Source organism: Haemaphysalis longicornis, unplaced genomic scaffold (genome assembly GCF_048455015.1).
Source record: "Haemaphysalis longicornis isolate Haplotype H1 unplaced genomic scaffold, Haemaphysalis longicornis Haplotype H1 scaffold_1, whole genome shotgun sequence".
In the NCBI taxonomy this organism is placed as follows: Eukaryota; Metazoa; Arthropoda; class Arachnida; order Ixodida; family Ixodidae; genus Haemaphysalis; species Haemaphysalis longicornis.
Genome location: NW_027526203.1, coordinates 256,452,837 through 256,478,760, shown reverse-complemented (window position 1 = coordinate 256,478,760; position 25,924 = coordinate 256,452,837). Strand labels below are relative to the sequence as shown.

Genomic DNA, 25,924 nt, shown 5'->3' with positions numbered 1-25,924 from the left:
TGTAAGTAATAGTGATAACCATAGTTTGGCTTTTCGCGTTACATGCGTTCTCTTCTCGCTGCTCTTGCAACGTTGGCAGAACCCCCCCCCCCTTCCCGAAGAAAAAAAAAACGAAATGCACAGAATTTTATTTTTTAACCAGTCCTCAAGAAGTAAATGCCAAGACAAAGGCGATATTCAGTTTACAAAACAAAGTAGTTACCGCGAACCCGTTGCGCTGATTCGCAATGAGAAATAAAAAGGAAATGTTTTACTACATCTGCAACAGCGCAACTTCATTTATTGCCATCTTTAGGGTTCGTAAGCGACCTTATACGCAAGAATGCAAACACACATCTCGCTGTTGCAGGCACCTGTTAGATTTTAAAAGTAACGCAAATGGTCAACAGGGCAGCCGTAACAGAAAATTTGTGCTCACTGTGAGGTCCCAGAAGCTTGGTTTGCACACTGTAAACCTGCTTGTCACTTTACGAAAACCTAGCTAAACATGGGATGTTGATTGTACTGCGTGCGTTGACAATTCAATTCGCAAGTTCACTTGTGTCGAAAGCCGTAAATAAGTGATCCGAAACCGTTATTCATCAAACCTTTCTTCAGAGTCGCTAAAATTTCATTTGAAAGACCCGTTAGGGCAGTTACATTTATATCTCTGCACCGATCAAAATTCAGTAATCTTATGTTGCCTTTTGAACACACAAAAAATATCGTAAGCTCTTAGAAGGAGAGAGAGAGAGAGAGAGAATGCTCTTTAATGTGAACTGCTTAGAAGGAATTTCGGGGCAGTTAAGTAGTGTTACCATTTCAGGGCATCCCACAAATGCAAGAATGCGTCATGCTACCAGTGAAAGCGATTGAGATTGCCGTTGTAAACTGAATTTCAGAAATCGAGGCTTCCTGATTTGTTTCTATTTATGCTTTTATTGAAGGCTCAAAGCCATAGTCTGGAAAGATCGAGCTTGCTACGAGCCACAGCGTACAAGTTCATTGTCACAATTACGGCCATTCTGAGATTCCCGATGAGTCGTCGCTTTTTTTGGCGTAGTATTGAAAACTGACTGCCGCTTCCATGCTACACATTGAACGTTGAGGAACCGAACTACAGCATACCACTCTTGTTTGCACCTTTCGTGCGCACATACGGCGGGAAAAAGGCACGAAGCGCGCCCACAGTGTGCATTCTTACGGGCCGCTCAGCGGAGCATCCACACTAGCAGCGCGACGCTGTCGCCACCTACATGTCGAGCTCGCGGCGAATATTAGTATGAAACTCTATGGGAAAATGACGCCACTTCCTCCACACTTTTCGCAATGCATTGGGATGCTAGGGGCCTCTCCTGAGTTTCTTTCCTCCATGTTGAGCTGGCTGATGCGTCATAAGAAACTTCTTTTAATTCGTATAGGTATCTTCAGACGACTGAAGCTCAAAGGCGCCGTGCTGGCCGTGTGCTGAAAGCTCTGTACAGGAACCGCTCAAGCGCCAGACCGGCCGGACGGCACGGGATCATACACTTGCAGCGCCGTCGGACGGCACTGCAAGGCCCAGCTAAAGAGCCGTCGGACGGCACTCTAGACACTGCGAAATAGAAACTTTCGTTTAGGTCACAAACTAATTTCGTAAAGCTTGCCGCCGTCCAATTAGAAGACACAACAGAAGCTGCATCGCTGGCAGTGCGCCCGTTCGCCACGCTTTTTACACAGAAAAAACAGAGTTTGAGCTTGCCGCCATACTGTCACATGGCTGGAAGGCATAATATGGCAGGCATGGCAGCCGGCCTGCGAATTTCAAATCAAGATTTAATTTAAGCCCTGAGTTATGACAGCTGCTGTAGTGGGAGCCAACATGGTCTCCGATTTCATACACACATGCGCTAATTTCGCCTTCACAAGAAATGCAGCATCCCAGTAGTATTCGAACTTCCAGTCAAGTACGCGACGTATGCACGTCGTGCCACCCGCATAATAAAATTTAAAACGTTTCAGTTGCTTACCCGCAGTCACTCTCCAATTGACTCAACGCATCTTCCGAAAGGTTCATGCGTCCCATGATTGCTTCTTTGAGGCTCCCGTCGTCGCCGTCGTGGCCCCTGTTCATCTGTTCGAATTCCTTCATCCAGTTGTTCTTGAACTCTGCTACTTTTATACGACCACCGATCCAAGGCCGCCTGTCTGGTTCGTGAACTGCATCCATGGCGTAATAGAGCAGTGAACTGTTCCTTTAGGAACGATTTTATAACGAACCAGTTCTAATAAACACTGGTTAGTGTTACAGGGAGCGCAACGCACAACCACCTGACAGCAAGACGCGAGGAAAATAGCGAAAAACTACAGAAAAACTAAACAACGTTGATGGTGATCACAATGGCACTAATGGCGCTAATGGCACCTCATGTGGTGTGTAATTGCCACCTTAACATAAAAGCTACTGTGTGCACAAAAAAATTTCTGGTAAAAATATATTTTATAAAAACATAAGCACACTTTGTAAGCATATGAATTAAAAGATTTGTTTTGTTTAGTTCTTTTCATAGAGATAATATACTGACTTTTCTTTTCTACCGAGCGGCTACGGATGGCTATGCTTATGGGCTATGCACGGCCATACAAATGGCGGCGCCCAGTCAACTAACCTCCCGTAGTATGCCTCCCGTAGTGTATACGTGAGCGTGGAGAACGCAATGCATACAAGAGGCCACGGCAGAGCAATCTACGATTATACAGCATCATACAAGATACGCGCGGTACACAGACGTTTCATCAAAACTTCGAATAAGCGCAGTAAGTTCGATCACTTCCCAAGCACGCTGAAGTGGGCCAACAGCAAGTGCATTCGCGGATGACAGTAGTAAGACGCATGGAGGAAAGAAAACCTTTTCTTTCCTCCATGTAAGACGCCTTTTCTAGGAAACTTATCCCAATAAAGACGTTGTAGTACTACTGAGGACGCGTTGAGGAGAGCGCAGTAAAGGGGCGGTAAGTTTTGGTAATAAAGTTCTTGTAATTCTAGAATACATTGGTATGAGGTCACTTGTGTTGAGTTGGCGGTGTGGGCCATTACTGAGCCGAATCTGTGCTGTATTGGTGAGTGACACTTCAGCACTTTTGTTTTAGTGACGCTTCAAAATGTACAGCGGTAGCTCATCAGAAAGGCTTGCAGCTATGAACGTCCCGGCACTACACGTAGCTGGGACACATCAAAAACCCATTAAAATGTGCCTTTCTATGCTGCACAGTGTGTAATCTATAAAGATACTCAAAAACATAGGCTACTGTGCATAATCAGAGTAAGCGACGTGCGTGGTACTGAAAGGAAACACATTGGAATAACGTACTGAGCACTTGCACAACAGATTGCGGGACACAAAGGATTCTCCAAAACAAGAGACAGCTTTGCTTTATTCAAGATGTTGAGAGTGAGAGAGAAGGCTCTCTGTTAGAGGAAAGCAGAGAGATCTTCTGGCATGTTGCCTACATGGTACTCTGAGGGGATGGAGAGGAGAGGCCCTAAAGAAAGCAGGTAGAAGAGAAAGCAAAAACAAACGAAGTAAAAAGAGTTAACATGTAGTGTCGTGCGGGTGATTTAAAAGTCTGGATGGTCCTGTTGGATGAGAAAACATTGGGCGGCTCATACTTCATCAGCTGTACTACGTCCTGGAACTGCCAGTGCTGTCTTGTTTCTTTCAAGCAAATGCAGTCATTGTGGCAGGGGGACTGTACCTTATTGTAGTTGTATAGAGTATGAGTGCAGTGTGCCCTTTTACTATTCTGGCATATCTGCCTCAGATTAACAGGTTACTGTGCGATAATAAGGCATGCCAGTGACCAGAGTAATGTAATTTGTTCAACAGCGGGACAACTGGCTGGATCCAACCCCGAGTAAGGGTATAAACAAAGAGGGAGCGGTGCAAACAGTGCAGTATACGGTACAAGTGAAGGCTTCATTCTAGTGGCAGCACATGTGCGGTACGGTCCTGTCTGGAGCCCCGGAACCACCAGGAGATGTCTCCATCCAACACCTGTTTGCACACTACAGGGTGGCGTGAAGGGGACTGTACATTGCTGGCATGTGCTTCCATCAGTAGTCTTGTTCCTTTTTCACATTACCCACTGTGATGCCTCAGTGGCTAAAGCGTTGTGCTGCTGAGCCCAAGGATCCAGGTTTGATCCCATCCCTGATGGCTGCTTTTGAGATAGAGGCGGAGAAGGTGAGAGGATAAACTTTATTCCAGGGGCCTGCAGTGCAAAAACACCCGAGTGTTGAGATTTTGGTGGTTTCGGCGTGCATTAAAGGTCCCCAGGTGGTCAAGATCAATCTGGAGTTCTCCACTACAGCGTGCTTGATAGCCAAAGTGTACCTTAAACCGTAAAAAAAAATTTTTTTCCCCTTCTGTACATCGACCCAGCAGTATTCCTTCCATTTCCTTCCTTATGCACACATTTCAACATGTGCGTTCTGGGGGTGCACCCTTGAGAGGGAGCTCTGTAATGGCGCCATTATTGCACAACACTCAGCACCTACGTTGTAGGATGAGCTTCTTTATCTGCACGTGGCCTTGGCACTCCAGTTTGTGTAAATGCGCAGGACGTTTACCGTTGTGTTCGGTGTTGCATTCGTCGGCCCTTGTTAAATGTGGGAAGCCACAGTCTTTCCACAGCTATCAGTAGTGACCATTTGGCCATTGAAAATGTTCCAAGACCATCGTTAGTGGGGAACATTGAAATTAAACTCGAGGCTAGTATCGTGCTATGGCAGTTTGTTGGGAAATTTTTTTTAATCCGCAGTCCACATTACCAGTTGCTAGCTAAGGGAGTATAGATGCTATCAGAACGAGCAAATTTTTAAAAATAAGGGTTAAGTTCCCCACAGTAAACCTGTATTTTCCGTGAACACACTTTCTGTGATTTTTTTTCATTTTGCTAATTATTCGTTTTATTGTTGGCCTACTTATCTCTTATTTTCTGGCCCACTTCAGGATAGTACAGTAGCATCCATTATTCTACCATCACAGCTGTGTTGCTGACCTCATTCTTGGCACCGTGCAAACTTTTGTTGCCCTGCCTCATACACGCAGGACACAAATGTTCAACGTTGGGACGTGTATGCTTACGTGTAAAATTTAAAGCTGTTTTAGATCAAATGAGAGTAATGGCACTTGAGCAAAGGGGAGCGCTGCTTGTGTGTGCAGGGCAGCCGATGACATGTTGTGAACGCTCCGGAGCCACTTGCAACACCTCTCACCAGTGTTCCTCAGTGTTGCCTACTAGCACGTTTTCTTGTATGATGTCCTTTCCCTCTATCACCTTAGTTGAGAGACTTTGCACGCAGACAGGTTGACGTTGCCTGGCAACTCTCTTTCTTGGCTGCCATCAACGCATGGCAATGGCTTGAAACACCAGCCAGTCCATTTTCTGACAGCGTGCAGCCTTCATTGATGGGCTTCACACAAATCTCGATGCAAATCTTTTAAGCAGGGAAGATACATGCACGTGTAAAAGAGGGCCTGCGAGGTGAACACCATGACCTGAAGGAACACTTGGCCCGAGACATCCTAAGTCTTTGCATATGAACTGCTACCTTCTTTGGGAGCCTGGATGCTATGCTGTTGCGTCAATGGTAAAGACTGCATGTTTGCTTTCTGCTTGTCGAAGACAGTGAAATACTTATACATACATGCCAACTGTACTGCTTGTTTTGCAAGTTTATTATTTTATGACTTTGTTTTACACCTTGCGTGATATCGTCGAGACATCGTCATCTACATAAACCATTATAGCCATCACCTTTACTCCAAATTTTTCTTAAATTTCTGAATAAATGGTGCACGAAAGAGACAGTCGTTCCTGCGCAAATTGTAAGGCAGGATGAGCACAGTATCAGCCGCTATCACACCTCCTCCAACTTCGGAGCAGCACGAAGATGCTTATGTGCGGAAGCAAAGGTTGCATGCAGGCTTCATCTAGGTGCCCTTTGTTCTTTGCACAGATCGAGGCTTAAAAATGCTTCTGCACATAACTAGCACATTTGCCCCGCCACTGGAGAGAGGAAGACGACTATTTGGAGCGACCCATGTCTGGGCTGCCTAAAATGGGGTTCTGGTGGGCCGGGAATGCACATAAACGGGTACTCTGCACCCATCTGCGCACACTGCCCATGGGCTTCTCGTGTGGGCAATGTGCAGGACGAGGTGAGGCCAGAGGATCAGGCGAAGATCTGTTGGAGGTCGCGTTTTCACATGTGTTAGCAACATGTACCGAGGTTTAAATGAGTAATTGGAGCATGCTAGTTACATAAGCAGCAGTTAGGTTGGTAGCAAAGTACGTTTCTGCTGAATGTCCCCTTTGCTTGATGATGCGAATGTGGGTATGTATTGGCCTGGCATCGGGCCTATAACGTTACACTTTGAGATTACTATTAGAGAGTTTTAGCATACCGCTGCTAGTGTACGCGAACGCTACCTCGGCAAGTTACCGGAACCCGATTACGCATGCGCACACGGGGAGGGTGAGGAGGTCGCCCCTCAGCGGAGCAAATGTATGGGCTCGACAGGTATAGGCGACCGTCCCCGCAGAACGAATGCACACCTATTCATGCCGGGTCCCGCAACCCACCGCGGTAGCATTAGAGTGCGCTAGCTGCTATATGCTAAAGCTCTCTATTAATTCTTTGAGCTTTCCTTCTTGGTGGAGTAATGGGGCGTCGGCAGAGAGGAGCAGAGCAGCAGTGGGAATGCGGAAAGGCGGAAAGAGGTTGCCGCATCTAATGCGACACAACCGCTTTCGCATGTAATCACGCAGACACCGTCGGCTGGCAAGCGTTTCGTGCAGACCTTCAAACTGCGCCCCCGTCAACCCTGATTTGTTTCATGAACATGTGCAACCCAATGATACCGAAACAACTTCTCTAGGTAACCCGCCACCTCATGAATGCTTCGGCCCACCATTTTTTCAGCGGCAAACAAAGCCTTATAATTTATCTACATCCCTGTCTGCCCAGTCCTCCATACAAGGAATAGGCCCTCACCCCCATGAAACAAGAAAGGCATCACTTACCTGCTGGTCCTGCTAGGTGACTTTAACGAACCTCACCACTCAAGGGGCTATCATCAAACATCCAAAAAGAGAAAGGCCCTTCTTCGTATACTCACGCTGTGCAATGACCTCAACCTCCCCACCCGACTTGGCACTATATAGTGCCACGCGAGACACCACCTCTGACTAGCGTTCATTCCTAACGCCTCACACCTCGAGTGGCTGCGTCTATAGAACATTACTTAATTGCCCTCTCTTTGCCTCAACTTCCCCTTCGCTACAGCATCAGGCATGCTAGGATAATTGATTGGCCATCTTTCAGTGAATACAGAACCTCACTCCCCCCAGCCGACACTGACCCCAAAATGGGGTAGCCGACCTTGCAGAACTTGTGCAAAAAGCACACACGACAACCGTTCCACTCACTCCCATCAATCGAACTGTTGGCTCAAATCTAATGCACCTCTGGGCTGCTCGACACACCCTTGTTCAAAACGGAAACATAACTGCTTTTTAAAATGCAGAATTACCGAGATCACTCGGGAAGAAGCCCAGTACGCCCGGACATTGCAAACACGAAACTGGCGCTCCTTCTGCAATGAGGGCACCCAAAGCACTGTACAGTGGAATCTCGATGATACATTTCTGGGTGATACGAATTTCGGGATGATACAAATTTCTTATAAGTCCCGGCAAAATTGCATTGTTTGCAATGGGAAAATTTTCGGCTCTTACGGACGGACCTGCGCGGCCCGGCGGATGATACGAACGAGCGGCGAGGCGCCCTACTGCCGAGCGAGCAAGCGACGGCGACGTACGGGCTCTCTCTCCTCTTTGTCGCTCGTTCTACTGGAACGGCCGCAGTTTTGTTTTCTGCTGGTGAAAACGCACCGTGGACTCCACAGGCGTGCTGACGCCGCCGCTTAACCACCCGCACCCTGCGTGTGGCGCTGCCGGCAGCGGCAGCATGGCGGCGGCTTCGGTCGCGAAGTAGTGCGGGGCGATCGAGCGACCGCTTCAAACCGCTCTTTAAAATGCCGCTCAAAGCACACACGAAGTTTCCTCCGCAATAAATTACCTAATAATATGGGTCAAAACGGTGCTACAAAACATCATCCGCGCAGAAAGCACCCATAAAATATCTGCCGGGGTGCTAAGCCTAAACATCTCCGGCGGAGCGAGCCGGCTGTCTTGACCGCTTCGAAACTGCCGCCATGAGGCGCGCGCCTGCCATTGGCGGGCACGCGTTGGCGCATATTCATCGAGTGATTAGTGAGAAGTTTAGGACAATAGTGGTAGGGAAATCTGCACCGATAACATCAGCGCCACAAAAGACTGCGGAAATAAAAATAAGTTTGAGCAACCTTGATTGGAAAAAGCAGAGCAAAAGGTTTCCCCCCAGACAGCAGTGGGCTCGGACGGAATACCAATGCAACTGATAAACCTACTTGGACCTAAAAGTAAGGAATCGTTTATGAGGGCAATAGATAAGGTGATAGAAACCAAACAAATACCAGAGGACTGGTTAGAAGGTAGGATGAATTTAATATATAAAGGCAGAGGAGACAAAGCCAGTATTGATTCATACAGACCACTCACAGTAACGTCAGTGGGGTATAGATTCGTAATGCAGGCGATAAAATCAGAAATTCAAGCATGGATGAAAGAAAATGAAATACTTGGGGAACGGCAGAAGGGATTTAGACAAGACAGGCGACTGGATGACAATCTGTTCGTGATAACGCAATGCATTGAAATTGCGAAAGCACAGAATAGACCACTATGGATTACGTTCTTGGACATTAAAGGGGCATATGACAACGTAAACAGAGAACGGCTGTGGAGAATGCTGAAACTCCAGGGATTAGATGACGAGTTAGTACAGTTCCTTATAGCAATCTATAAAGACAATAGAGTGCACCTTACTTGGGAAGGACAGAAATGCGCCCAGCAGGTCAACATCCATCGGGGACTGAAACAGGGATGCCCTTTGAGCCCAATACTGTTCATGCTTTACATGGCAGGGTTAGAAAAGAAACTGAAAGAAAGTCAAGTAGGCTTTAGCCTAACCCATATGCTGCAAGGCGAAGTGGTACAACAGCATATTCCGGGAATGTTATACGCAGACGACATTGTTCTTTTAGCTGATAACCAAACCGATATGCAGCGGCTAATAAATATTTGCGGCCAAGAAGCCACTGACCTCGGGTTAAATTTCAGTGCAGAAAAATCAGGAATAATGGTTTTCAATGACGCTACCACCGACGTAGTGTCTATCCAGCAAAGCGAATTACCTAAAGTGAAGGAATATAAATATTTGGGAGTGTGGATAAACGAAGGGGATAACTACTTCAGTACTCACGAGGAGCAACTTAAGGTTAAGGGAAAGCGAAACGCAGCTATAATGAAGCATATAGCTCTGTGGGGGTATAACAAATATGAAGTAGTAAGAGGAATGTGGAAAGGAGTAATGGTTCCGGGTCTCACGTTTGCGAATGCTGTACTCTGCTTAAATTCAGACGTTCTATCAGGCCTTGAAGTAAACCAGAGAACGGTAGGACGTTTGGCCTTAGGCGTGCATGGAAAAACAACTAACGAAGCAGTTCAGGGAGATATGGGCTGGGCGTCGTTTGAAGTTAGAGAAGCTCAGAGTAAAATATGCTTTGAGATGAGGTTGAGGGCAATGGATCTTAACCACCCGCACCCTGCGTGTGGCGCTGCCGGCAGCGGCAGCATGGCGGCGGCTTCGGTCGCGAAGTAGTGCGGGGCGATCGAGCGACCGCTTCAAACCGCTCTTTAAAATGCCGCTCAAAGCACACACGAAGTTTCCTCCGCAATAAATTACCTAATAATATGGGTCAAAACGGTGCTACAAAACATCATCCGCGCAGAAAGCACCCATAAAATATCTGCCGGGGTGCTAAGCCTAAACATCTCTGGCGGAGCGAGCCGGCTGTCTTGACCGCTTCGAAACTGCCGCCATGAGGCGCGCGCCTGCCATTGGCGGGCACGCGTTGGCGCATATTCATCGAGTGATTAGTGAGAAGTTTAGGACAATAGTGGTAGGGAAATCTGCACCGATAACATCAGCGCCACAAAAGACTGCGGAAATAAAAATAAGTTTGAGCAACCTTGATTGGAAAAAGCAGAGCAAAAGGTTTCCCCCCAGACAGCAGTGGGCTCGGACGGAATACCAATGCAACTGATAAACCTACTTGGACCTAAAAGTAAGGAATCGTTTATGAGGGCAATAGATAAGGTGATAGAAACCAAACAAATACCAGAGGACTGGTTAGAAGGTAGGATGAATTTAATATATAAAGGCAGAGGAGACAAAGCCAGTATTGATTCATACAGACCACTCACAGTAACGTCAGTGGGGTATAGATTCGTAATGCAGGCGATAAAATCAGAAATTCAAGCATGGATGAAAGAAAATGAAATACTTGGGGAACGGCAGAAGGGATTTAGACAAGACAGGCGACTGGATGACAATCTGTTCGTGATAACGCAATGCATTGAAATTGCGAAAGCACAGAATAGACCACTATGGATTACGTTCTTGGACATTAAAGGGGCATATGACAACGTAAACAGAGAACGGCTGTGGAGAATGCTGAAACTCCAGGGATTAGATGACGAGTTAGTACAGTTCCTTATAGCAATCTATAAAGACAATAGAGTGCACCTTACTTGGGAAGGACAGAAATGCGCCCAGCAGGTCAACATCCATCGGGGACTGAAACAGGGATGCCCTTTGAGCCCAATACTGTTCATGCTTTACATGGCAGGGTTAGAAAAGAAACTGAAAGAAAGTCAAGTAGGCTTTAGCCTAACCCATATGCTGCAAGGCGAAGTGGTACAACAGCATATTCCGGGAATGTTATACGCAGACGACATTGTTCTTTTAGCTGATAACCAAACCGATATGCAGCGGCTAATAAATATTTGCGGCCAAGAAGCCACTGACCTCGGGTTAAATTTCAGTGCAGAAAAATCAGGAATAATGGTTTTCAATGACGCTACCACCGACGTAGTGTCTATCCAGCAAAGCGAATTACCTAAAGTGAAGGAATATAAATATTTGGGAGTGTGGATAAACGAAGGGGATAACTACTTCAGTACTCACGAGGAGCAACTTAAGGTTAAGGGAAAGCGAAACGCAGCTATAATGAAGCATATAGCTCTGTGGGGGTATAACAAATACGAAGTAGTAAGAGGAATGTGGAAAGGAGTAATGGTTCCGGGTCTCACGTTTGCGAATGCTGTACTCTGCTTAAATTCAGACGTTCTATCAGGCCTTGAAGTAAACCAGAGAACGGTAGGACGTTTGGCCTTAGGCGTGCATGGAAAAACAACTAACGAAGCAGTTCAGGGAGATATGGGCTGGGCGTCGTTTGAAGTTAGAGAAGCTCAGAGTAAAATATGCTTTGAGATGAGGTTGAGGGCAATGGATCAACGAAGGTGGGCAACTAAGGTTTTTAGGTACCTATACTTGAAAAGCGTGGACACGCACTGGTTAAGAAAGACTAGAAGGCTAACGATGAAATACGGAAAGAACAGTGGGGAATCCAAAACAGCCAAGGTAACCAAAAAAGAGGCAAGGCAGATTGAAACGAATAAATGGAGGGAAAAAATGGAAGCTAAAACGTCGTTAGAGATGTACAGGGCTGAGCAGATGAACATCAGAAAGGAAAATTTCTACGATAATTCCCAGGGCAGTGCTTTGCTTTTTGAGGCTAGAGCAGGTTGCCTGCGAACTAAAAGTTTTGTGAGGAAGTATTCACAAAATGGTGGGGTATGTGTGGTCTGCGGAAAAGAAACAGAAACTATGCGGCACATAGTGTTAGAATGTGAGGGTATCCATCCAAATCTTCATGAAGGGAATATTGGGCTTTCAGAAGCCCTAGGATTTAAGGGTATCAGAGAGGAAGTTAACTTCAAGGCTGTCGAGGGGACGAAAAGAAGATTAGAATGCTGGTGGACGAAAAGCAGAGAGGGGAATATTGCCTAGGACAGTTACCACCTGTAACAGGGAAAAGAAAGTATTTCGGGCCTAATAAGCTTTAGTGCCTGCCCTAAGCAGCGCTAGTATTAAACCAAGAGTGTAAAACATGGTTATATTAGTCCTTTTTGGTAAGATGACATGTCATCACCCCGCTTCAAAGGGGAAACCAATAGGAATCATCATCATCATCATCGCTAGAGCCGCTAAATAATCTTTATTCAGTGGCGCTAATTGGCGCAAGTCGTTAGGCTCCTCCCACTGCCGCGCGCGTCATTTTCTGACCGAGAGACTGGCGGCCGCGGGCGCGGAATCACCGACGCGGGCATGAAGATATCGCGCGCGCAGCGCCACGCGCACGAATCGCGTGCATAAACGCGCCATGCGGTTCAGTGTAGCGTGTGGTGAGCTTGGGCACCGCGAGTGAGGAGAAGAAAGTCCAGAAAGGACCGCTCGGCGACACAGAGGTTAAAAAAAAGCAGAAAAACATCACGAATTTCTTCACGTGAAAGAAACGAAACTTTTTTTGGTGCTCAGTTTTTTGGTCTGTGTTGGTTCATACGAATTTCGGATGATACGAATATTTTTCGTGGTCCCGCGAGATTCGTATCATCAAGATTTTACTGTATACGCACTTGGCACATACTCAGGGGCTACGCCCTGACATGCCACAATACGGGCTTCCAAGGCTGTAGCTACGGTGCTGAAACCCTGGCTAGCTAGCTGCAGTAGGCAGCAACAACCCCCAGAAATACCCCGAGAGTTCGCAGCGTCCCAGAGGGATGCCACTATATGTTCGACACACCGACAAAGCGACGACAGGCTTCAAAGGACCAGGACGAACCATGAGATTTATTGGAGGAGTTGTACTGTGCATATTGACCGCCGCGACAGAGCCAAGAAGCTCCCAGAAGCCAGAGTGCCCCTCAAGACTATTATATGCTATATACCAACGTGCGCCTCAGGGCCTGGTCCAAACAGGCGGCGGTGGCCGAGGACTACACGTGGACTGCCACCGAGGCCTACCCGCGCGTCCGATCGGGGTCAAAGGCCCCGTCCCGAACGAGCGGCGACAAGGGGCGGGCCTACGTCTCCCTCGTGATCCTATCTCTTGATCCCCCCCCCCCCCAACGCTTCCCCCAGCAAGGTGCGCGTGCCGCGCTGACAGGGCCATGCATACAAAACACAGGTTTGGTTCATTCGAAAGAGTGCCTCGTTAGAATCATACTGAAACCACTTTTTTTAGCGTAAACTATATAATTAGAAACAAATTAAGGGAGTGCCATGCGACTCACTGGGGCATTTCCCGCACTAGAACCTATGACGTAGTATGCACAGCTGTGCGATTGGCTGAGGCAGCAAACGTAAGTTAGGCAGGGCTCATAAGCTAGAAAAGCGAGCTATTTTCGCTTAAATGTAATGCATATTCATTTCATGGCACTACGAATGGTGCGGTAAACAACGGAAGTAACAAAATACACGTAAACATAGCAGTACTTGTGCGTACTGTTGTTGGTTTTGCGCACACTTTGCTTCTTATAGCTGCACAGCAGTCCGGAGCTTTGGCGTTGTCTCACACGACACAGGCCGATTGCCGTGAGCGACATATTGTCTTACGTGACCCTGTTTATCGAGCATACCCCATGTTTCACGAAACGATTCATACCTACCGTAGCAAAAACAAGCGAGGTGCGAATACAGTCAGAAACAAAGCAACGGCAGACAGCGGCCCTGTGCAGTATGATGGTGTCATTAGGAAGACTAACGGTAAAAAAGAAGTGCTCCGCCGTCCGCTGCACAGTAAACAGCACACTGACGTGTGCCTGATGACCTGTCCTTGTTACGTCATCTCAGACGTCACAAAACACAGGATTTGGAGAGAGAATCGACATTTTAACTTAAATTCATTAATTTCTCAGTGAATAAAGCATCGTTTGCTGCCAGACAAGTGCTTTGGGCACTATAAAACACCAACCAAATCTTTCGAACAAATGAAACTTTAAATGCGCAGGGCAAGGAGGAAGGTTCCTGGGTGAGGAGGAAGTGCGAAGGCGGTGGCGTCACAGTGTTAATGGGGCAGTCCTCGCCCGACAGCGCGCCGGCCCGGGAGACGAGCTCGCGGGAGAAAGCGCGTGCCGCGCTCGGCTGAGGGCCGCCATCGTGGAAACAAAAGAAAAGGGGATCAAAAGGATCCCCACATTCCCCCCCCCCCCCTCCCCCCCTGAAGACCGAGTGGGGTTTAAAGGATTGGCTCGACAAATCCAGGCACAGCACAAGACTATAACGAATCCAGAGTCCATAAATCTGCAAATGTTCGCACGTTGGAATCCCGCGCCAACACTACGAGTACACGCCGTTCCTGAGTTCGACACGGCGACAGGGTCGCCGGACGACAAAAGGGCCGTCTAGATGTCTCGCCGGGGCACCAGGAGCAGGCCGAAGGCCGCCCGTCCGCGGGGCAGGTTCACGACGGATGCTCGAGCATTGAAGCTCGGGCTCGAGGGCTGAAGCTATCAGGCGCAGCTCGATCAGCTGCGGCAGGAGTGGGCCACCGGAGGTGGAAGTAGCAGCAGCCGCAGGGTGCCGTACCGGCTCAAGGTACCGAAAAAGCACCCGGGGTGTGCTCCGTGGAGGCGCCCCAGGAGCCGCTTTGAAAGCGACGAAAATTTCTGTCGTTTTCGTCGTCTGGCATTGCTTTCGTCGCGCGACGGGAGCGATCGGTCTCGACCAATTTTTTTCGCCGCCGTCGCGCCGTCGCTTTTGAAGCGGAAGCAGAAGGCGAGACTTCCAGACGTCATATCCTGCCAAAGCACCCGGATGTTCTGTCTCTACAAGCGGCGAAACTCTCGTGAAGTTTCGCTCCCAGCGCGAGACAATAACAAGAAAAGCAAAAAATTGTCGTCGCCGTCGCTCGATGTCGCGTGGAAGTGTGAACAGCAAAGGTAGCGATCGCTTTCGAAAGGCACAATCATTACTCCCTTTGGGAACCAGGGCCGTAGCCAGAAATTTTTTTCGGAGGTGGTTATGAGTTATTGGAAGGGAGGAGATTTGCCGAAAGAAGCACGAAGTCTGGCTCACGTGCTGCCTGGAAAAAAATGGCGGAGGGGGGTTCGAACCCCCCAAACCCCACAACTGGCTACGTCCATGTTGGGGACCAAATGTGAGAGGACGAACGGTTGGTTCGCCACCCGGTTAGTCCGTTACGATACTCCCCAAGGTCGAACTGCTGCGAGGGAGTCGCAGAAAAAAAAATTGGCCGCGTATCTGCTCCTTTAGTTGCAAATGTCGCCAAAAGACGATAGACTTTGTAAACATTCCCCCCTTTGCTTTCCTGCTCACCTCTCATGCTGTTCCTGTTCCGTCGCGCTCATCCCAAGGTAAACACACTAAAGGTTTGCTCAAGGTGATTTAAATTTACCGCGTTCCACTGCTACAGACCGGGTTCCTTGATGCCAGCGCTGCAGTACGGCGGAGACGCGCGTGAATCGAGGCGGCCGACTTCAAGGTTTATACACCATTTTCCTTGCTAGAGATGGGCGCCGCCATTTGCTTTTTCTGACCGGATGCTAGCGCCGTCTATGAAGCGACCGCCGAAACTTCCGCGCTGGGCTGTTAAGTGCTCCATTCTTTCCGTGCGTCTGCTCGGTACCCGTGCATTACCAAGTGAACCGTAGTGGTTTGGCGTTAAGTTAGCGGTTGCAGTGCTTGTGTGTGTGTGTTCTGTTTTGTTTTCATCATATGCGGGCGGATTTTAGGTCCTAATTTGCTGCCAGAGCGGGAATTCCGACCCCGGTTGTTGCGAGCAGCAGTAGCAGTGTGGTGGTGGTGCCGGTGGTGCTCCGCAGTTCCGCGATGCAAACGTACCGGTATGGCACCGACTGACATAGAAATCGATATCGGGGAGTAAATACGTGTTTTCAATGCCACCGTGCTTGTTATGTTCACCGATTAGTCATGTTTACGGAAGCGCGGACGTCGAATTCGGAGCGCGCACAGCATATGTGGGTCACGGTGATCCGTGCTCGCGATGGACTTTCGACGAGGCGATTGCTACGCTGTTGACATTGCAATGCAATATAATCTTTCTTAACTAGACTTATGACGGTTACTGACGAAACGAAATTATACCTGGGCGGAAAAATAACACGACCGCACAACCAGTCAAATTACTATTCGAAGGTTGAGCAAAAGGGTTGACGTTCGGGCGAGTTAATATCGGTTGATCATGATCGTGATCATGATTGACCTAACTCTGCGCAGCGCATGTGGCCTGTCGCTCGGAGCCCACCTTTGTGAAACCGCTGCTTGCACCGCGAATGCTTTACGCGACCAGCAGTAACTGTTTTGTTATTGTAATACTTTAGATTCTGTGGCAACGCAAAAGGATTAGAAGCTTTTCCTTTGACCGCGTTGTGAACAGGTTGAGCTATTTTCCAAATGCAGCGTTCACGCGTATCTCGAACTGCGTTTCCACATTTGGCTGCCTGCTTATCCTGCTATCGACCAGCAGTGTGCGATGGAGGAAGTTATCCTTTCATGTCGTTTGGCAGTGTAATGCGTTGGCCTCAAAAAAAAAAGTAAACAAAACGCCGTGATTTTAAAGGTTAGATTAGATGAATCTGATGAAAAGGGTATTGTTTAATGCCAATCGGCTGTAATGGCCAAACAATATATGGTATTTTAAATTGACTACAAGGAACCAGAAGTTATTGTAATGTTGCATTGTATCGGCGCTCGTGAAAGATCCCCAGGTGGTCAAAATTAACCCGGAGCCCTCCACTACGGCGCGCCTCATCACCCAGAAGCGTCGGGGCGTTAAACAACATAATGAATCAATTAATCAATCAACCAATCAATCAATGCTGTATGGTAAAGGATAAAGTTGCTTCTAACATTTCAGGGGGTTCCGTTCCCTGTCGCAGCTTTGCGTGTGATAAATGGATTTTGCTCCGTCTGCTTGCCGTCCAAGTGCACCCAACAAACCCTGGAGTTGGTCGTCGGTACAAAGTCGTTGCGATTTATCAGCGGCATCCACCAATATCTCAACTCGGTGTGTGTTGGGAAGCGATGCAGCAAAAACACGCCGCAACCGCACTGCATTTTCTCCAGGCAGTGTCGTGCACATGCGTGCTGTCAGCGACTGTTTCTCGCTTTCTCTGGTTGTTCAATAACCCACCACCGCGCAGTGCTGACCAAGTGACGTTTGCGCCTTGAACGGCATCGCAGCATTGGCTAAAACAGTTGAAAGTTCCGCAAAAACTAAGCACGCGGGGCGAAATACCCCCTGTATACGCAGCGGAGCATACCGCGCCGAGCGATGTTAACAGCCCAGCGCGCACAGGCAACACTGGTCGGCCGCCGAGAGAACTGGTTTGAGAGTATTTTCCTCCTTTCCCGGCTGCTTATGGAAAATGGTGCTTATGGAAAAACCGCGCTGCCGTGCTCCACGTGAGTTAGTGGAACCTGTCGTTATTGTTGCCGCGTGATTTCTCATATGCCGCCCGGAGGTGGCGCGGGCAACAGCAGGCGGTGGTTTTCTGAAGTACATGTAGACTATCATTTGCTATCGAAAAACCAAGCATCCATGAATTTTTTTAATAAAGGAACACTGTAAATATCCCTTGTGTACTAATTTCCTGTCTTATATTTGCGTAATGTCTTGTTCTTATTCAACAAAGTTGACAAGTATGAACATTTAAACCGGGCTTAGACGTTTACATTTGGCTATGAGTATATAAGACTATTGCGAAGTACCCATTTCACTTTTGCCGGGTGTCTGAATCGAGTCACAGACAGACAGACAGACAGACATACATCGTCTTTAAAAAACGGCTCTAGCACCGACCCCCCGCAACAATACCCGGGGAATCCAATACGCTACCACTAGACTACGCCACCTTTTTTGTAACAATATTTATTTACACAGATGTACATATACAGGGTGTTTCACTGAACACTTTCAAAAATTCCTGAAGGTAAACTTTTCAAGAAAATTAAAAATTCTCTTAAAAAAACAGGCTGCCCGGTTCGGCGGACTTCAGCAGTTACGAGAAACATGCGAATTACATAGTTAATTAACTAAAATTGTCTAATGAACTTTTTAATTAGCGAAGTTTTGCGGTTATTGCCAATAGCGAGTTTGTAGCCACGGAGACGACGATAACTGATGAGTTTTTAAAGCAACGAAAAAGACACTCTGTAGAGCCCTGCAGCCCCCAAAAATGAACGATTTTTCTCGCATGAAACCGAAACGCAGCGCACATGGTGCGCCAGAAGTCTAGTGAAAACGCAACATCCGCTGATGACGTGCTGCAGTGACTGTGTCGCCCAGTTCAAAAAGGCTCTGGTGATTCCCCACCATAGGCGTAGAGTTTTCAATTTCCCGGTGGGGGCAAATACACATGTATATATATATATATATATATATATATATATATATATATATATATATATATATATATATATATATATATATATATATATATATATATATATATATATATATATATATATATATATATATAATTTTTTTTTATTTTAGTTGTTTTATTTTTAACCTTCTAGCTGTCTACATCCCTTTTTCCCGCGGGCTTTGCTGATCGCGGCTACTGCTGAACTAGCACACACTGCATACGCGTACAATTTTCCAATCTGTCGTGAGAGTGTGACGGGGGTGGAAGGCATCGGTGCCCCGCGTGAGCTCAGAAAGTTTTACATGTTCGCTGAAACGGTAGGACAAAAAAATTGAGAAAACTGATACATGGTGTCATCATTTATTTTTTTGTAAAAAAAGACATTAGGGGCTATAGTTCAATAAACAAAAAATGGGATATCTACAAAAGCATGAAAAATGAAATATCTACAAAAACCACACCTAATGCATACAACCCTTCCCCCCCCCCCCCCCCCCCACACACACACAAAGTATATGGAGACATGTATAAGTGAAAGCACAACAAATAAAATCACGAATCAGAGTTTTGATACACGTATACATTGTGGGGATCCTGACGCCCAAGCCATTGCGCGATCACTGGGTTTGTGGCGTTGCGCGGCGCTTTTCCCCTCTCTCTCCGAGTTGCTGGCGGAGAGGGGGGAAAGGAGAGATAGGAATGAACTACCACGGCCGCTGGATCAAAGCGCATCCAGCGGCCGTGGAACTACAAGCGACAGCGTCTTGTAGCGTTGAGTGAAGTGAAATCAAGCGCTTCGGTAACACTAAAGTATTAGGGTTGTTCACATGAATGTTAAAACAAAAAAAAAGTTTCGGCGGAAGTAAAGTAAAAACTTTAATTTTTAACATCTACCAAAATTGTGTTTTACGCGCCGATGCTCCTCCTCGTTTTAGCGTTCGTTTCCGCGAACGGAGACGCAAATACAACTCTCGAACGTAAAATCATATCAACTGACGAAATTACAATATTAAAGTTAAAATGTCGAAACAATGACTGGGAGATCCCGTGCACCGAAACCTCCCACACCGAAATGTCGGGATCCCTGCTTACTAACCACAGGGCTGCATTGCCACCGGAACGGAGAACGCTTAGAAAAGGTAAAATGAATGAATTTAAACACGCATCTCCACCGACTGCTGGTAGCGAGTAATTCTAAACTACGGTCTGAACGAACAGCTGAATATATAGAACTGATGCCACACATACCTTTGCCTTGTTTCTTTGCATGGGTGTCCAGTCCACTCGATCGCGCAGCCCAGCACAGCCACTTTCACACGGCATGCTTCCCGCCAAACAAAACGGTTAGACGGATGGTTCTATACTCTTGCCAATCACGTGTAGCGACTGCTTCTGTCCGGCCCGCTACGTTGTTCGGTCGACCGGCCCTCGTCTCCAACTTCAAATTTTTAGTTTCCTTGCTCCCAAAACACCAAACACTTCAGTTTTATGGCACAGAAACCACGCCTTCAAATGAGTGTCACAACAGTATACGAAGGCCAACTAACACACACCGGGTTGCTGATTAGCCGGGTTGCTTGCACTGTTTTTTTTTTTTTTCTTTCATTTTCGTAAAGGCTCGGACTGAGTGTCAACTAGCCGGCCTAGAGGGGCCAAGGGGCGCGACGCGCCACAGAAGGAAGCACTTTCTTCGAGTGCATTTTGTTGTGTTTCTCCAGGGGCGGCGGACACCGCTTAGCGCTTCGGCGGCAACTGGGAATTCTCGGAAGCATGCGAGGGGGGCGGGGGCCATGAGGTTTCGCACCGGGCGCGTTGAGTGTTCAGGCTGCAGCGCGGGAATGGTAGCGGCAGCGCAGCGGCGGGGTCATAAATCGCTGGGTGGGCTTGTCCCGAACACGCGAAATGTCAAGGCGGCGGCCGCGGCGTCGAAGGCCTTCTTTGAGACTGCAACACGCTCTGGTTTGTTTTGAAGCGAGTAATTCGGGGATGACCGGAAACGGAGCGACAACTGGACATAAATTCTCGGAACTGTTGCCCCCCCCCCCCCCTCTCCAAAGAGCTCCTCAGCTTCTTATTTCTTGTTTTTTTAGGCTTCCCACTTATGCGAGGTCGCAAACGTGTTGCGACCGTCAGAAATGCGGGCACGAGCCAGCCATTGCACCGCCTAAGGAGCGCCAAAAACCACTGTGTCGCCAAGTGATTTGTGGGCAAGCGGGTTACACCGCATACGCGCACACGCCGGAATGGTTATCGCCTCCTCCGCAGAAGTGGCGCAAGGGGGGGAGCGGTTCTTTATCGAGGCTGCAACCGTGGCCGCCGAACCACGCGCACTTGTTTCGAAGTCGCTTCCTTTACTAGTTGCCGACGACTGGGGCGTCTGCAGAACAGCCGGCCGGCCCCATTTTCCGCCTTTGCCGATGCCTACACTGCGTGGAGGCTGGAGCGTTGGGTTACTGCGGCTTCCCTGTGTCCCACTGGATTGAAGGCCGCACGCTTCCCCACCGGCCGCCTCCTTTCCAGCTACCTCACCGTTTCTACGAACCGTGTGTGTGCGTGCGCGCACGGCTCAGGACGCATTCCGAGATCAGTGCACCGGCAGCTTCCGAGGCATCACGGGTGCGTGTTCGTTTGCCGTTTGGGTATCGGAGGGTCCTGTCAGCATGCGGCATTTCGGGACGTTCCGCTTGCTTCACGACGAACGTTTTTAGGCCATCGACTGATTTGTAGTGGGGGTGCGACCTTTGACGTGACGTTTATGCGCGGAGCGCAGGCTTGGGAACAAGTCAAAGATCCTCAGAGGTGCAATAAAGCCTCTTCGCCCCTAACTGATTTCGGAAAAGGGGACCGCTACACCTGCATGCTGCGGAGCATCGAATAATAACGACGAGTGCCCTCTTATTTCTTCTTTAGTGCTTTTTTACTGTCTTTTCGGTATCAAAATTCACCCCCCCCCCCAAAAAAAAAAAAGAGAAAAAAAAAAACAGTCTCTGGGACCGCTTATGCACCCAGCCAGGGTTGTGTGGAAGACGTTCACGCTTTCATAGTTTTTCTGGGAAAACCAAGATGTCGCAAATTTAATTAAGCGCACAACGGGCGGAGAGCTGCACCTTTGCGGTCTTGCCAGCAGAAAGGCCGATAATTTGTATGGGAATATTGAAAGACGCGTTTTCCTGTGCGACTGCGTCGAAGGGGCCTGAGAGACGTCGATGTTTCTCTTGTAACGCCGGCGAAATGTCAGTTGTCACGGGTTGTTACCGCTTTAGAGCGTGCAAAGAGCGTGTGCGTACTGGTCGGTATAGTTACACTAGCTGCGAGGTCATTACAGGTTTCACCAACTATCAATAGGATGGCCCCGGCTGGTCGGACGGAGAGAGTTCCACACGAACTTCCCCGGTGGGGGCGGCGCCCCCACCGGGGAAGCTCGGTGGGGGCACGCGCCCCGTTGCCCCCACGTAGTTGACGCCTATGTTCCCCACGCTAGGGAATCAGCTGATATCAACGCCATCACCTGCTGTATTTTTTCAATGATCAACGCTCACCTTATACCACGGCTAGCGTTATCTTTTCTTTCATTGGTAGGCGCAAGAAAAAGGCTAGTCATCGCCCACTGCGCGGTCGCCCGTTTCAGGAGCCCTAGTGGGCGTTGGCGACAGTTTTGCTTTTTTTTTTATTGTCTTAACCACATCTGAAGTGGCTACCAGACGTGCAAAATGTCAAACGTCACCATCCGTTTATTTTTTTTTTTCGTTAGGTTTATCTGCTGTTCCTTTATAATCGCTGCGTGTTAGAAAGCGCATCAGACAAAGGAAAAATTTGTTTGCTGGGCGAGGAAGGCTTTCGCGGCTGTGGCCGCATGCTGAGGCTTCCTAGCTAGGGAAAACTGCACTTACATTTCGAATTGGCCGCCACATTCATTGAAACACGTCATCAGCGGATGTTGCGTTCGCTCAAGACGTCCAGCGCTCCTCGAGCGCCGAGTTTCGTTTTTGAGCGAAAAACAACGGCAGGTTTTCTCGCGTTACAGGGCTTTAAACACCGACTTTTTCGTTGTTTTAAAATGTGATGTGAAATCGTCTTCTCCGGAGCTACAAAATTGCCATTTACAATAGCCAACAAACTCCGCTAATTAAGAAGTTAATTAGTAGAGTTTGATTACCCACCTAACTAATGTTCACGCCCTTCATACTACCTGGCGTCCGCCGCAGCTAGCAGTCTCCTTCTGAAGAGGGTTTCTTTTTTTCTCGAAAAGCAGATTTTTAAGAATTTATGAAAGTGTTCGCTGAAACACCCTGTATACGTGATACACAGTCAGGAACGAGACATTGACAAGTGTGCGCGTACATTATGCCTCGACATAACCTTCGGCCACCTTCAAGTGAGTCTTCGCTTAGTCACAAAATACACAACTCAAGACTGCGGGTGCAAAATTAATTACAAGCATGAAACTATGACGTTGCAGAACACCGTAAAATCGAAATGACTGAACAGAAAAAACTGGAAGAGTGCCTAATTCACAGACGGGCGTATACTCTCGGTTGATGTGAAGCACGCCTGGTAAGTGGAGAACAGCTTTGAGAAAACGAACTCTCCTGGCCCTGTGCTCGCCGCGCGTGTATGTGTGTGTGTGCGCGCGACATGGTGCGGATGTGCTAGACTGCGCCCATACGCCATAAACCCAGTGCCCCCATCCCGCCACAACACTATCCTGTGCCGCAAATACCTCGCACACACTATCAGCGCGACCCATCCCGAACTCTGCAAACAGACTGTATGCGGCGCGCGCACTATTAACCAAGTATCCTATGTTACCTGTACAAATGTCAACCTGTCCTGCATGCTGTATCTCTGCCCTCAACTTACATTAATCATGTATCCCCATTCCATTGTACCTAGTATTTACCCCCCCCCCCCCATGCCTTATATTATGCCCTCTGTAACCCGCTTATCAGTTATCTCTACGTTTATCCGCCCCCACTCATATCCAGCTGCCCCATACCATGTACCCCTGTGCCTTGCTATGTGTTTCTTTTCTCTTTTTTTTCCCTCCCTAATGTTGATTGCTGTTATATGTGCTGTCTGTCGCCTTCTGCCCTACCCGCAGTGTTAGTCGTTCTTAACACTGTTGCCGTCGCGTCTCTCGCACTTGTTTTTGTTGTTGTTTGTTATTTTTGCTGCTGTTTAGTGGTAGTCGCTCTTAGCACTGTTGCCGTCGCGTCTCTCGCACCTGTTTTTGTTGTTGTTTGTTATTTTTGCTGCTGTTTAGTGGTAGTCGCTCTTAGCACTGTTGCCGTCGCGTCTCTCGCACTTGTTTTTGTTGTTGTTTGTTATTTTTGCTGCTGTTTAGTGGTAGTCGCTCTTAGCACTGTTGCCGTCGCGTCTCTCGCATTTGCTGTTGATGTCGTCTGTCTTTTTTGTTGCTGCTTTCTTTTGTATTCCCGCCTGCCTTGCTGCGCCGCGATATTTACATGTGTTTGATTCTCGGCATTCGCTCACTCACCTTCTCCCTACTTCTTTCCTCCCCCTATACCTACTCTTTCGACTCTCCCACCCTCCTCGCTTCCGCTCGGCCGGTTGAGGTGTCGGCGAAACGCCAGACAGTTACCGGCCTCTTCCCCCCCTCCCCCAACAATCACTTCCCTCCTCCGCAGTGTTAGCGCGAGTCAGCCGTTGCCAGCGATGCATTTCTTTCACTTCGAATTTCTGCAGGGCTTGGCATCCCTTTTGCAGTGAGTCGCGAAGGTCTGTGTCGGCATCTGGTTCCCCCATCGCGCTCATGGTCCATTCAACCTTTGCCGTAAGTGCCGCCAGGCAGGCTTGGGGCTCCTAGCGCACTCCACTGCGTCCACTCTAGTCCTCCACAGAGAGTGGACCCCAATGATAAGCACGCAGTCTCGAAGCGCGGTGCGCTCAGGCGCCGGATGTCTGACCACGACAGCTCCCATCGCTCAGTGAACGCAGTCTGCAGCTCGTCCCAGAACATGGCTGCGGTGTTACACTCAATGAGGACGTGTTCTGCCGTTTCCCTTGTTCCGCAGAGAAGGCAACACGCGCCGCCATGGAGGAAAAAACCTCTATCCTCCAAACGTGCTTTCACCGGCAGCGCTCCCATGTGGAGGCGGAAGAAACAGTCCTTTGAACCTGTGGGCACAGGGTCTCTTCTTACCCGTTTCAATACGTCTTCCGGTGCGGGGGGTTGTAAGTAGAGAGGGGGCGGCAGGACCTTCGCCACGAGGTCCCAGTATAGTTTCCTGGGCTTTGCTTTGAGTAGGTATACTTCTTTTTTGAGTAGGTATACTTTGAGTAGGTATACTTCTTTGGTGGAGGTCCACGGTGCCAAATGTCTGGCATCCAGGCTCTGCGTGGCTGCACCGAGGAACAAGTCCCTTCGCTCCAGAAAGTACAGCAGTCGCTGGACTGTCAGTTTGAGCTCCACGTTGACGAGACCCAACCCACCCCTTTCCAGACTCCAAAATAGGTTTGAGCGGCGCGTGGGTTACGTGGATCGCCAGAGGAACACCGCCCAGGACCGGTGCAGCTTGTTTAGGGAGCCTGCGTCAATGGTCGTTATGTGGGCTCCATACAGCACCACGGGGTATGCTATTGCGTTGCATACATGGGCCCTCGTTAACAGAGTGATGTGTGTTTCTCCATGGTTGCAGATTTCTTTCCGCCGCTGACAGCTTACTCTTCCATCGATTTGTGACTCCGACGCTATGGTTGAGATTCACGCCCATGTAACTGGACGTACATCTCCTCTTCCCAGGCCATTCCAAAAAGGCAACTTGGTTTGAAGGCCCATTCACCCAACCAGGCTCCCCTCGACTCCCCAGGCTCCCCTCGACTCCCCAGGCTCCCCTCCTGAAAAGCGGCAAAACTGATTCGCTAGCCTGATTACCTTGCCCACTTGTGGACTTTATGTGCAAACGAAGGCCACAATCGTCGGCGTAGGCGACAACACGGAGCTCCTCGCTTCCCAGCGTGAGGCCATTTATGACCTTATGCAAGGGTCATAAGGCACAGTGGCTCAAGGTAAAGTGTGAATAAGAGGGGTGACATGGGCAGCCTTGGCGTACAGACCTAATAATGCCTATGGGCGTGCCCACAACCCCATTTATTACAACGCTGGTAAAAATGTCCTCGTAGCATATTTTTATCCACCCAATCATTGTTTCCCCGATGTCACAGTGTTGGAGGAGATCAATAAAAACCTGTGGTCCACCTGATCAAATGCCTTCCTTAGGTCGATCTGAATAACATCCAGAGGTAGAAAGCCTGATTCTGCCACCTCACAGGCTACCCTCATGTGATGTAGGTTTGAGTTGATGGACCGCCCTTTGAAACCGCACGTCTGGTGCGGACCTACCACTGCGCTCAGTGCGCTAGTCGCACGGCTAGAATTCGGGCGAGGATATAATCTGTCGCGAGGAGGCTGATCGGCCGATAATCAGCGACATCGGTGGATACTTTTTTAGGGATTAAG

General features: G+C 48.5%; 2 protein-coding genes across 4 annotated transcripts in view; one reads left to right on the top strand and one right to left on the bottom strand.

The window, feature by feature from the left end:
* Nucleotides 1–2,348, bottom strand: part of LOC144144627 (snRNA-activating protein complex subunit 3-like) — a 63,950-nt gene extending 61,602 nt beyond the window's left edge. The window contains exon 1 of one of the 2 annotated variants that reach the window (XM_077676158.1): nucleotides 1,989–2,348. In XM_077676158.1, coding sequence (XP_077532284.1) covers nucleotides 1,989–2,188 — 200 coding nt within the window. In that variant the 5' untranslated portion in view covers nucleotides 2,189–2,348. The remainder of the gene's footprint in view (nucleotides 1–1,988) is intronic. The other variant, XM_077676149.1, reaches the window with a different exon arrangement.
* A 270-nt stretch (nucleotides 2,349–2,618) lies between these two features.
* Nucleotides 2,619–25,924, top strand: part of LOC144144590 (tudor domain-containing protein 1-like) — a 100,507-nt gene continuing 77,201 nt past the window's right edge. For both annotated transcript variants that reach the window (XM_077676127.1, XM_077676110.1), the window contains exon 1: nucleotides 2,619–2,775. The gene's annotated coding sequence lies outside the window, so the exon portion shown is untranslated. The remainder of the gene's footprint in view (nucleotides 2,776–25,924) is intronic.